General features: G+C 33.3%; 2 protein-coding genes and 1 pseudogene across 4 annotated transcripts; 2 read left to right on the top strand and 1 right to left on the bottom strand.

The window, feature by feature from the left end:
* Nucleotides 1-4: 4 nt before the first annotated feature.
* On the top strand, nucleotides 5-1,806 carry LOC121220394 (calcium uniporter protein 5, mitochondrial-like; annotated as a pseudogene).
* A 507-nt stretch (nucleotides 1,807-2,313) lies between these two features.
* Nucleotides 2,314-6,634, bottom strand: LOC107940057 (U11/U12 small nuclear ribonucleoprotein 25 kDa protein; the record flags this gene model as incomplete). Its single annotated transcript, XM_016873464.2, has 6 exons — nucleotides 2,314-2,745; nucleotides 4,802-4,992; nucleotides 5,376-5,554; nucleotides 5,897-5,996; nucleotides 6,195-6,300; nucleotides 6,424-6,634. Coding segments are annotated over 4 exons (513 nt in total), but the record flags the coding sequence as incomplete, so codon positions are not given.
* Nucleotides 6,544-11,417, top strand: LOC107940055 (pentatricopeptide repeat-containing protein At2g01860). 3 transcript variants are annotated; one of them, XM_016873463.2, is made up of 3 exons: nucleotides 6,544-9,280; nucleotides 9,549-9,596; nucleotides 9,701-11,417. In XM_016873463.2, exon 3 carries the CDS (start codon nucleotides 10,039-10,041, stop codon nucleotides 11,335-11,337), a length of 1,299 nt encoding a protein of 432 aa, XP_016728952.1. In that variant the 5' UTR covers nucleotides 6,544-9,280; nucleotides 9,549-9,596; nucleotides 9,701-10,038; the 3' UTR covers nucleotides 11,338-11,417. The 3 variants fall into 3 exon arrangements, with proteins under 3 accessions (XP_016728952.1, XP_016728951.1, XP_016728950.1); XM_016873462.2 differs by having other exon boundaries at nucleotides 6,544-9,284; XM_016873461.2 differs by having other exon boundaries at nucleotides 6,544-9,284; nucleotides 9,536-9,596.
* The last annotated feature ends 1,953 nt before the right edge of the window (nucleotides 11,418-13,370 follow it).

Below are 13,370 nucleotides of genomic sequence, written 5' to 3'. Positions count from 1 at the left end.
GATATATTGTTCATCTTCTGATGTCAATGCAATCTCTGATTCCAAAAGTGCAGGAGGACTAGAGAACCTAACATTCGCGGAGGCTAAGAAGTTGATGAGGCTGGTTAACGTGGAATCACTCAAGACAAAACTAGAAATGGAAGGCAAAGAGGTGATAGGCTACTCGGAGCTACTTGAAGCCTGCAAGAGCATGGACGTTGCTAGATCACTGAATGAGGCCATTGCTTTTGCACGGGTTTTAGATGAGGCAGGTGTTGTACTTGTATTCCGCGACAAGGTTTATCTTCATCCTGAGAAGGTAGCCTTTTTATCTTGTATTAGTCTCTTCAATCCACCTTTTTTCCCAATTCAGAATTCAGATGCTTCATTTTTCGTAGCCTAATGCATAGTGGCTTTGCCTTGGCCTTCTTTTTCGACTATAGTCATCAGTTTCACCTTTAATGGGACGGGACTCCTATTTTTGCTTCTCTACTTGGAAATATAAATAAATATGATGAAACACACAACATCTAACTATTAATATTCCATCTCTAAGAATATTAGCGTCAGGTTGACTGAATATATATTTGATTCCAAACTTGTCTTTTGTTTTTATAACATTACTTACCGTTTAGTATCTTCTATTTTCTATAATAGTTCTTTAGCGCCAAGTTTTATCTATACATGACATCCAAAAGACTTCCTAGATGTGCTTAGACCCAGATAAAATTGGAATATTTTGTTCAGGCAAATTGCTCTAAGCCTTCATCCTCGAAATTCCACTTCACCCCTTATTTAAACCAAACGACGCATTATACATGCATTATTTATTCCATTAATCACCAGAATCCATCTTCACTTCTTTTTCTTTTCCCGAACCCCTCCAATAAAATTCTTCACAACTTGCCTCTTGTGTTCCATGCTTTTGATAACTTCAAATCCCAACGATTCCTCGCATACATGAATATTAGCTTTGGGTAGGAATACCAATTCTAAATTTGGTTCATGTTGTTGCATTTCAACCCAATGCATTTTCACTTACGCCTAATATGGATTTGCAGTGCCTGTTGTTTTCTCCTTCAAAACTCATTATAGTTGACTTCGTTCAGAATTTTTTTTCCTTATCATGAACCATTTTGATATACAAGGTTAATTTTGCTGAAATCATTCTCATTTTACTTAGGTGGTGGATCTGGTTAGAAAAGCAGTGCCTCTTGCATTGGCTCCCGAAGATGATCCTATCAAGGATGAGCTAAAAAGGCTGTTGGAACAAAAGGAAGAAATTGATGTGCAGGCTCATAAGGAAGTTCGTCGTATACTTTGGACCGGTCTGGGATTAGCTGTAGGACAAGTTGGACTATTCTTCCGGCTAACATTTTGGGAATTCTCGTGGGATGTTATGGAACCGATTACATATTTTTCCACCAGCATTATTATAGTTATATGCTATGCTTACTTCCTGTTCACTTCAAGAGATCCCACATACCAAGATCTGATGAAGAGGCTTTTTCTCTCCATGCAGAGAAAATTGTTATTGAACCATAATTTGATCTTGGCAAATTGAAGGCGTTACAAAATAAGTGCAAAACTCCTCTGGATGCCTCTGCATTTGTCTGAAATCACGTAGGGTTGGAATTAGAACTAGGTGATGCCTTACACAAGGATTGATTATCTCATCTCTAAGTATTCCCTTCTTATTCTTTCTTTTCTCTGTTTATCTGTATAAATGAATTTTCGCCGTTATTTTATTGTAGTTGGGACTAAAGTAGTCCTACCAGTGAATGTACTTTTTTTTTAATATTTAATATATACAATGATTGAAAATTCATAATGCAAATGCACGTATCGATCAAGTGAGAAGGAGATATTGTTCCCATGAGAACTAAATTCTAAGCCACTAAATACCAACTATTCAATTTTATATAATTTAGATCAAGAAAATAAATCCTAATTACTACTAAAATTAAATTAAGCAAATTATGAAGATTTTATTTAACTAAAACAATGAAAATATTTAAGTAATTACTAACTCATTATTCAATAGCATTAACTAGATCTTTCCAATATCTAGCTAAGTTAATCTTTCCCTTTCACTAGCTATATTCCTATGCTAGACAAGTTGAGTGAAATCATTAAGAACAAATCTATTGGGTTGATTAGAGCATCATATATATTCTTATCTTAGTTGCAAAGTAACTTATTCTAATCTATTCAATCTAGACCTAAATCTTAATTTTCTCCTCCAAGACAGATCTAAATTATCAAATTAATACAACTTGGTGGTAAAAAAAACGAATTAAATAAGCGCAAAACTAAATAAATAATCAGCAAAGATTGAAACAATAGAAGAAAAAATAAATTAATTAACTAAGAAATAGGATCCGTCATCGTTTTAAAATAATAGAGTTTAGTTCATATTAAATTGATAAAATCACACAAGAAGATATTCACAACAAACTTGCATCAATAAAAAGTAAATAATAATAATCTAGAGAAAAAAATAGTTAAAAATTTACATCAAGCGCCACGGATCTCTTTTTCTTCTCATCTTTGCAACCTTGAAGTTCCCTTTGATGTGAGATAGTTGTTGTCTGGCTCCAATTGATCTCTTCCTTTTTCCTCCTTTTTTCTTTTAAATCTCATCACCCTTATTTTTTGGTTTTGTGATTGTGCCACTCTACTCAAGGTAGAAATTGCAATGGAGCGAAAAGCATCACTTAATTACTTTTTACTCTATGCCCAAGTCTTTCATTCTTCTTTCAAACCCTGCAATATAGAAAGGAATATAGTAAGTAAATCCAAACTAACTATAAAAATAATAAAAACAAGCAAAATTTAAATAAAATATAATTAATTTGAAAAACTATAAAATGTAATACAAACTTGTCTAAATATTAAAATTACCTCCTAAAATAATATAAAAATTTTATTAAAATAACTTTAAATATGAGAGTTATCAATATGCATACAAGAATATTTACAAATAATACTTAATAATAAATTTCACAGATAAAATTCCATCATTACAAATATAACATATATAAAAAAGAAACAGCCATTTAAATGGCTGATGCATTGAGGTTCTTTTCTCATGGATTAGAAAAAGAAACGTTAGGAAAAAAAAAAGGAAATAAATATGGTTTATTGTAATACATGCATTCGTAAGCTTCCATAAGTAACTAGAAACAGAAATGGCCTTCATGTTTATCATAATATTTCATAAATGCTGCATCCTTATTCCTATTTTCCAATTACTTCTATTCTTCTCCCTGAATTGTATGTGATTCTATTGCACTTCAAAACATGCTCAGAAAAACCCACATAAAATTGGAAACATATTCCCACATGCAAGTACTTTAGTACTAAAGAAAAAGAGCAGAATAAGATTCTTTAGAAAATTTAATAAAATATATATCCACAAATATAAAGGAGAATATAACCTAAACTTTTAAACTATAAAAAGAAATGGATACAATTGTCTATTTAAAAATAAGTGATTTAAATTTATTATTTATAATTTTTAAATTATATTACATTATTTAATTGATAATTAGAGTTATTTACATATTAAATTGGATCAAGCTTGATAAATAGATGATATTTTGATGGACCTAACCTTTGAGCTTTTTTAAATATATTAATTAATTAAATAAAATTGGAGCTAATTCAATAACTTTTTCTTGCAAAAAGCTACGACTCTTAACCATCAAAATGAAAATAGTTTACAGATTAATTCTTCTTGCATAAATAAAAACAATAAAATGAGAATTCAAAGTAGAGTGGGCACACTATTATTATTATTTTTTGGTAATGGATATGTTCAAAAATATTTTTAGGGTACAATCATTTCTCAAATATTACTATCATGATGTGCTCAGACCCAAATAAAATTGGGCCTATTTTTCCAGGCTTTCGCTTTTCTTTGGGCCTGTTTTATGTGTTTTTGCATTCTAATAATAGCCCAGTACAGTACTTTATTTCACAAAAAAAACCCTAAACCAATGCCAGGATATCCCCGGAATAGGATATACTCAGGCCGGAATATCCCTACTTGGGATATGCCCAAGCCGGGATACCCCTCGAATGGGATATCCCCACCCCGGATAAGTGCGACAAGTGATCCGGTCCATACGCAAAAAAATCTGAACCGGACACCAAAACAACTGAACCGGACAAAAAAATTCTGAACCGGAACGGAATTTGAAGGGGATATCCCAAAAATAGCTTATGCTGGGCCGGGATATGACACGGATATTCTTCGGGCCAAACACAACAAGACAATTAAAAAAAAATCTGTACCCAATTCAAGCTACGCCCAACAACCCCCAGCCCCAACAATATTATGCCGAGCAAGAAATAAAAAGAAAAATCTGACAAAAACTCGCTGAAAATAAATGTAGAAAGGCAAAACAAAATCGGCTTTATAATATATTATATTTATCTGAGTGCAAGAAATTTTGTCGCTCGACCACCCTCAACAAGAGTGGCGAATTTGCAGTGCAAGTAAGCTGACACTCACAGTAAATAAACAATTACCATTAAAAGAACTCCAGAATAAACACAAAATAGACAAGTAAAAGAACTTCAAACCCAACCTAACCAATAATTACGCGCATTGTAAAATTCCAGAAAGTCCACCAATATGGATATTGCCAAACTTCACAACCCCAGCAAACCCCAAGAAGTATATATTAGGTAATGCCCATCCCCCATAATACCTAAAGTTCACACATTTCAATTGCAGAAGGTAAAATTCAAGGCCTTGTCATAAAAGAATTAAAATCCCCAAGCTAAAACATATGAAAAAAAAGGGGTGACTTACAATTCACATAAATAATTGGAAGCTTCATGATTTCCACCGATAAAATGGTGGGAACTGGGGCAACCTCCTGACCCGAATGGTATTTCCAGAATGACTTCACTCTCCGATGAAGCAGGACCAACCATTTTTCACTCTCCTCAAAACCCTCCGACTTTTCCTTTTGCTTTGCTTCGAGTGATGAATAAATATATCTGAAACAAAAAACAGAGATGAACAGGCAAAGACAAAGGATCTATACATATGAAAACAAAAAGTCTGAGATTTGTCATTCTTTTAAAAATCTAATTATTTGCTTTTTTTTGTTGATTTTATATATAAAAATATCATCATAATAAAATAATTTATATTTATTACTTAAATGTGTATTTATATACTATATTATTAAATCTATACTATATATAATTACACATTTAACTTTTCAACTAAAATTGTGGAGTCTTGGAGATGATGACATGATCAATTTATTTGGTTTTTGAGAATACGAGATATGATAAAGCTAATTTATTAAAAATTTAGTATTACAAGAGCTTTAAAATTTATTTAAAATGTCAACTAGAAATCAATGTACTTGTACCACATTTACTTTGCTATGGAACATTGTGAATTTGTGGAATGAGTTGGATCAGAAAACAGGGATGCCCGAATGATTGCATGTCATCATGAAAGCTTGCTCAGGCCATGGAAGAAACGGTGTTTTCTCCTCTTAGAATGTCTCCCAGAACCTTTTGAGACAACATAAGGTAAAAAATGTACCTGCAATACACATCATAACATCTCAGGAGGAGGAATTCTTCATGTTTATAATTTACATGCCGCCAGCTGCTAGACATTATAGCCCCAGTAATTGTAAATGAGAGCCAAATTTCTAGATCAATTTTAAGTTGAGATTCCTCTTAACAATATTTATAAAAACCTACTTGGGATGATGGATTCCCATAATTCGTTAGCACATGAATCTTGTTTAAGTTGATATTTGCAAGGTCAATGGATGTTAAGGCTCCAAGGTGAGATCATAAGCAGGAAATGAGCAATGAATGATCATAACAAAATAAAAAAGAACCATTTGCAGAAAAGTGAAGGGACCAAATACAACACCTGATAATTATTTCGAACGCCAAAATCGTGAAGTGCAGCGTCATCATCAAGGAGCTTCCCATTGTGGTGTGCTAGGCAGAAATTAGCCCAAACGTGCCTCCTATAACCACAAACAAAGTAAACATTAAAAGAAAAAAAAATTAATCTTCAAAAACAGAACTTTATAGTAAATGTAATTGCTCTGTTTTCTTTTTTTTTTCTCTCTAATACATCAAAATGCCACCGATTAATGTGAGGATGGTTCTGGCCAAAAAAAAAAATGTGAGGGTGGTCTAAGAGGAAAAACAAGATGATAAACCATGAAATGTGTCGATGACCCATCTTGGATTGCTCTAACTCGATCACTTTCTTCTTGATTGCGAGCTTCAAGTCTTTCACTGTGGCTGAATTCATCACTGCAACATCTTCGAATTCCAAGGAAAACCAATCCAAATAAGTACTGACTTTAATTTCAAACACAAATTCTATGTGGCTGAAGGCCTGCCTAGCTGTGCGTGTGTGTGTGTGTGTGAGCATATGAAGTGTACCGAAGGAGGTTCCATCTAATTTGAAGATAGAGATACACATGGCACTCCCCAGTTCAAGGTTGATTAGGATATCAACATCGGACAAACTGGGTTTCTTAGGGACATCGGCGAGAATTGGATCATCAAGGAGTGCGGCCAGTGTTGAAAGTATCGCCACTTTCTTCACCTTTTTGCTGTTGTATCCCAGCACTTTCCCTTCCTCCTTCGCCCCTTACTCCATTCTTACATTATGCAGATGCTAGTCGCCCAAAACCAAGCGGAAAGGGTACTGGTTGCCGGTATGCTTCACTGAGTATGGGCCAACCCAAGAGTAAGAGCTTTTATTTGAATCGTACTACTCTTTGTTTCAAGTAATTTTACAAAAGAAATTAATTAAAACGTTGAAATTTTGGAACATTGCAATAATTGTTCTTTTTATTATAAACTCTTAATCATTGTTCTCTAATTATCAAACACTGCAATTTTTGTACAAAATATAAATAAATAAGTAAATCTTATGAAATTTATCATCTTCTAAAAATATGAAACTTTAAAAGAAAACTCTCACTGTGAGATGAAAAAAGGCAAATATAGTGTGAAAGAAAACAACACATATTTAACATCTTCTAATGCAACACAATAACCACTCGTTCTGGTGAACATTAAGAGAAGGTTAGACTTGCCTACTCCTGAAACATACAACATGCACTACTCACAACTGAACATGGCATCGAGAAACAGTTCAAAACAAATAAATTGTCAGAAGAGAAACGCAAACACCATCAGCTTCTAAAGAAATCAAATAGATGAAAACCTGGAAAATGAGAATAAAAATGGATAAAGAACTAATCATTCCAAGAAAATGTCCTTAGCAAACATGTAAATGCCAGATGAAATCTTCAGCTTTTGAATAAATCAAAATAGATGGAAACCAGTGGAAAAATGAGGGTAATGAACGATTGCTTGCAACTAAATACAAAAATCCTACGATGGCCTGGTGATCTGTCCAATCAACTATCAACATTATGAAGGAGACCCTTAATTTAAATTGCATAAAACAGATGAAGATAGGTACAAAAGATGATCATGCTTTCATTAGTTTTTAAGGAGAATTACTATACAAACTTATAAAATAGAAACCCAATTATCTGCTGCCTTCAAAATGTAGGGACAGACTAATAACAAAGAAAACCAGTAGAAAGTTACAACTACAAACTTAAATATTAAATATTCGAGATCCATTGTGCCAATTCGATATTAAAAAACATAGAAACTTTGAAATTATAAATGAACGAAGCATACCAGATCAAATTAGATTTAAATTAAATATAATATCATTGACTCACTGTACAAATACAATAAATATCGAATATTCCAGTTAGTACTGCAAGCAAGAAGACAACAAATATTATAAAAACATAAATTTCAAAGCATCAAGTTATTCAATATCAAAATTTAAGAATCACTATCAAAACACTACATTACATAAAAAAACAAAACTTTCGGGGCTAGAATTCAACAAATCCACTTAAAAATCACTATCCAAAACCCTAATTATATATTTAAAAAAACAAAGTAGAATTCGTCAAAACTACTTCAATAACTCGAAACTAAATGCAGACTTTACCTTTAGCCGGCTGCGATGAATAAAACCCTAGGGGAAAAGGAAAAAAATTGTAAAAGCAAAAAGCATAGCAAGAATAAAAGGAGGAGCGGGTTTGTTTTATGAGCCACTTGCATGCCAAAAATGCTACTGAGTTATAGTTGAGTAGTAACGGGTTTGCTCTTACTTGAAAAAAAAAAAGGAATGCAATTTTAATTTTGCTCTTACTTGAAAGCGATTGACTGGTGGACCGATGGTGAATACCTGACTAGTGAACGATGATGGTGGACCGTTGGTGACTGCCTGACTCGTGAACGACAATGGTGGTGGCCGTAGGGTGTTGGAGTGGAGAAGGCAAAGTTATTTTGTTAGGGTTAGGGATTTAGAAATTAGCTGTTACAAATTGGGGGCAGTGACCTGAAGAGGAAAAGAAAACTAAGGTGCCGGGCCGGGCACGACCCATAAATTTTTTATGATATTTATCCAATTATAGAAAATTGAAACTTGTTTTAAAATTTTAAATAAATTTTTATATTATTTAAAAAAATTCAATATTCCCCTTCAAAGTGTTTGGTTGATTAATAATATATGTTTTGATTCGTACGTTTTACTATTTATATAATAAATAAATTTAAATAATTAAAAAAAGCATTCAAGCTATAAAAGAAATTCACTTTTTATGGTTTTATCATTGAAGGTTTGTTGAAAAATATATTAATGTTATATTTAGTATTTAAATTTTATCCAATCTTTTTTGTAATATGATACTTAAAATTTTAAAAAGTCGATTTTGATTTTTAAGTTTAAATTTTTTATATTTTAAAACATACCACGTGTAATTTATTTTTAAAAATTTTATTAATTTTAAAATATTTTAAATCTTACGTTAAATAGCCCTAAAATTTATTTTCTCCTTGTTTTTAAACCGTTTGTCATGCATTATCCCTTAACTTTATTATTAACTTTAAAAACTAAATAATCATATTTTCTCTTCTAACTAAATCAATTCTTAAGCAAAATACAATACTAAATTCTCTCAACCTCAAATCTCCTAGCCGTATCTTTGTTCTACCGACGCCAGTGATTTTCCGGCTTACTGCTCCCTTCCGAAATGATCCTCTCCTTCCCCTCTTTCCTTTGATCAGACTAGATTTCCAAGGAACTCCCCCAAACCCATTGCATTTCTAACCAGAAAGCTAGGATTCAACATCTTCTTCCACCATAAGGGGATTGTCAAAGAAGATACCTTTCCAACAAAGTCTTTGTCAATCGACAGTGGGTGAGACATCATTTTTTCTGGCTCTGTTGATTTTTTTTATTCTGGCTCTGTTGGATGTTGTGGGATTTGAGTGAGGGAGCGGTTGGCTTGGTGCTACTTTTGATTGAAAGTTGTTGAATTAAATTGGGGGTTTATTATTCAATTCATAATCTTTTAATTTTTTAAAGCTTTTTCCAAAAACAAACCTTGGTGCTTCTCTCGGGATTATTATGGTTTTGGGTTGTTGATTTTATATTTTGATTGATATGTAGTATTTGGGTGAAGGTGGGTTTGGTTTGGTGTTGGTTTTGATCGAAAGGCGATGAATTGAATGTAAGTTTTCATAATCTGTTCAACTTCAATTCCTTTTCCAAAAATCAAAATCTCCTCCTGCAAGTCCAGTACCTGTTTGCCTTACATAGTTTCCTTCATTTCAGCTCTCAAGCCCACAGCTGCATACTTTAAAATGCCTGTCGTCAGTGAGAAATTCCCGTTAGGTATTGGAGCATCTCCTTTTTTATGCACAAGGTTCATCCTCCAAACGAACGATAATACTAAGAAAATGGATTGCATATTCTCATCCATCACCACATATCCTTTCATAACTTTGAGAGGAAAACTACAACAGAGCATTTGTGTTACTAACCTGGCGCATCCCAACACAAGAATTTGCTAAAGCAAGCAACCCAAGAACCGCCGTTATCCGCGTCGCACCAAACTCCCTCCTGACTTTGGCGTTAACTTATTCTTGGAGAAACCTAGAACTGAAACCGACATGTCCACTGACACTGAACAAATAAAGTCAATTTACGGTCACAATAGTGATTCACCTGAAGAAGAAGACGACAAAGAAGATCATGTGAATATTGATCTTGCTTGGGAATCAGATGAGGTTGAAGCCATATCTTCACTTTTTCAGGGAAGAATTCCTCAAAAACCTGGAAAAGTAGGTAGAGAGAGGCCTCTTCCTGTCCCACTTCCTTACAAGCTACGGCCACTGGGATTTCCTATGCCAAAGAAACACGTTAAGAAGTCTTCTGCTGGGGTAAACTCATCTCGTGCTTCTGTATCACAACAGTTATATAAGAACCCAAGCTTTCTTATTGGCTTATCTAAAGAGATTAAAGACCTTGCTTCCGATGATGATGTGTCTGCAGTTCTCAATAAATGGGCTCCCTTTTTGCGTAACGGTTCATTATCAATCACAATTCGGGAATTGGGTCTTATGGATCTTCCACAAAGAGCTCTGCAAACTTTCTGTTGGGCTCAGAAGATGCCTCACTTGTACCCTGATGATAGGATTTTGACTTCAACTGTTGAAGTATTGGCTAGGAAGCGTGAATTAAAATTGCCCGTCAACTTGGAGAAGTTCACGAGCTCGACCAATCGTAGTCTGATTGAGGCAATGTTGAAAGGATTTGTTAAAGGTGGAAGCTTGAACCTTGCATGGAAGCTTCTTTCGGTTGTGAAGCAAAGTAAAAGAATGCTGGATCCAGGCATTTACGCAAAGCTAATATTGGAGCTTGGAAAGAATCCTGATAAACACATCCTTGTAGAGGAGTTACTGGGTGATCTTGGAGAAAGAGATGATTTGAATTTGAGTCAGCAGGACTGTACAGTGATCATGAAGGTTTGCATTAGGCATAGGAAGTTTGAGATTGTGGAGAGCTTGTTTTACTGGTTCAAGCAATCAGGGCGTGACCCCAGTGTGGTGATGTACACAACATTGCTTCATAGTCGTTATTCTGAGAACAAGTACATGGAAGCATTAGCTCTGGTTTGGGAAATGGAGGCCAGGGAATGTCTCTTGGATCTTCCTGCTTATCGTGTAGTAATAAAGCTTTTTATTGGCCTGAAGGATTTGGCAAGAGCAGTGAGATATTTTTCCAAACTCAAGGAAGCGGGTTTCTCTCCAACATATGATATGTATCGTGACTTGATTAATATGTATATGGTTGCAGGGAGGGTGGGCAAGTGTAAGGAGGTTTGTAAGGAGGCCAGTATGGCGGGTTTTTCATTAGATAAACGTACCTTGTTAAATTTGTCAAAACTTGAGAAAGACATTTTAGGTTAGTTAGGTTATGAATTTTGGTGTTAAACTGTTGATTTATTTCGCCATTCTCATGTTTATTATAAATCGGCATCTTCCTGTGATGATAACTGTTAATCTAACCCTTTTCTTTTTTGTATCATTACATCTTACAAATTTTTGCCCATCAATGTTTAAATCAAATTTAATATAACTTAATTGGGATTGTTTGTGTGCTGTTATGTATATGATTTGGAAATGGATTTTGATTGAAATATTCAGGCAATATCTAAATGCATGGCATGGTTGGAAGTAGGCGTTGTTTTATATTACGTACACCCACCACCGGCAATGGAAAACATCATTATTAGACAATGCCGAGTTGATGAGCAACATGCGAGGGACTACGTACACCAACCACCGGCCTTGTTGTGAGATCGTTGCTAAGCTCATTGGTGCTCTTTTATTTCTTTAGATCGTTCGTAGTCGTGCTATTATCAATAACAATAATCAAACATATTATTTCTTCCGTTGGTGCTGGAACTGGTTATATTGGTGTTGCTTGGGCTAACGAAGGCTTGAGCAACATATATAATTACTGTATTTTTAATATTCTTCCATCAAGTTCACTATAAAACAAGTCTAATTTGATTTTCTTTATTATTTTGAACTATCATGTCTATCAACTAATAATTATTTGTAGATTAAACAGAGATAAAAATTTAAAAGTTAAAAATATCTCAAAATGTACATAATACTAATGAAATGATTTTTTGAATAGAAATTATTTAAATGACAATTGCTTTAAGAAAAATGGAACATCATTTTAACGCAATCATATATAAGATTCGCTTTTAGCTAATTGTCCATTTGTTGCAAATATAAGTCAAACATTACATTTTTATTTCCTTTATTAGGAGCATACATAACCAAAAGCTTCATGCTCATATATTTATCTTATGATCCTTACACTTATAAATTGGTCCATGGTTTTCCTTCATTGTTAAACACTTAATCATTCAACATAATCATCTTAGATATATCATCCATTTATGCCTCAAATGTTTATAATACATTCAATACTAATTTACTCATTTATTCAATTTATTTTCATCTTATTACGTTTATAGCTATTAGTAAACTATAGCAAAATGATTCGGATACACGAGGTCCCATTAGAGACAACCAGAGAGAACTTAAACACAAATCTAACCAAGCATACAAGAGTGCATCGAAGTGCAAAACCTCCCATCACATGAGCACATAACTGCAAAACCTCCAAATACACTTTAGTGCACCAAAGTTCAATCCTGAAGGCATTAAATCATGATAAAGTGTGCATCTAAATTCCTATTGGTATGTCAATCTTATCCTATCATTCTATTAAATTTACTAGGGCAAATTATATTCAAAGATAACTTATATCTATTTAGACCAACAATATATTTATTATTTATAGAGAGACGTATTTAAGGTTCATAAAAATCAGAGAATGTTTAGACAATTCTTTATCTAATCTCACATATTTAATGCTTCGCATATACACACAATTACATATTTTAGCACAGGCCATATAAACATTCTCATGGTTCTCATTATAATTTCAACAAGCTGAGGGTTACAAATTAATTTATTTAGCAACTTTCACATAGCCAATTCCGAGAAGGGTCATTATAAACTCATATATATAGTCAAACCTTCATTCATATGAGAAGACACATTTCCACATATTATGATACAAATGGTTATATTAACATATATTCCTCGTTGATAACACATTTCACATATACTTAATTAAATTCACATATACTAAATCAAGCTTATTATCATTCTATGACAATTAAATTTCACCAGCAGATTACTAATTAATATTGAACTCTATGACTAAGAGGCTTATTAAACCTTAACTTTTCAAACCAATTGTTTCCAACATTTAAGGCCATGGAAACTTCCACACATTCATTCACTTAATCATAATTCACATTTTATTACACAATTTCATTCAAATTCCTAAACATGTTAGTATAGGAAATGTAGAAGAATCCATGAGTATTTATGTCGTGCCTCAAACTAATGCA

Source organism: Gossypium hirsutum, chromosome D08 (genome assembly GCF_007990345.1).
Source record: "Gossypium hirsutum isolate 1008001.06 chromosome D08, Gossypium_hirsutum_v2.1, whole genome shotgun sequence".
In the NCBI taxonomy this organism is placed as follows: Eukaryota; Viridiplantae; Streptophyta; class Magnoliopsida; order Malvales; family Malvaceae; genus Gossypium; species Gossypium hirsutum.
Note: the sequence above shows the minus strand (reverse complement) of the source record. Positions and strands in the feature narration are given on the sequence as shown.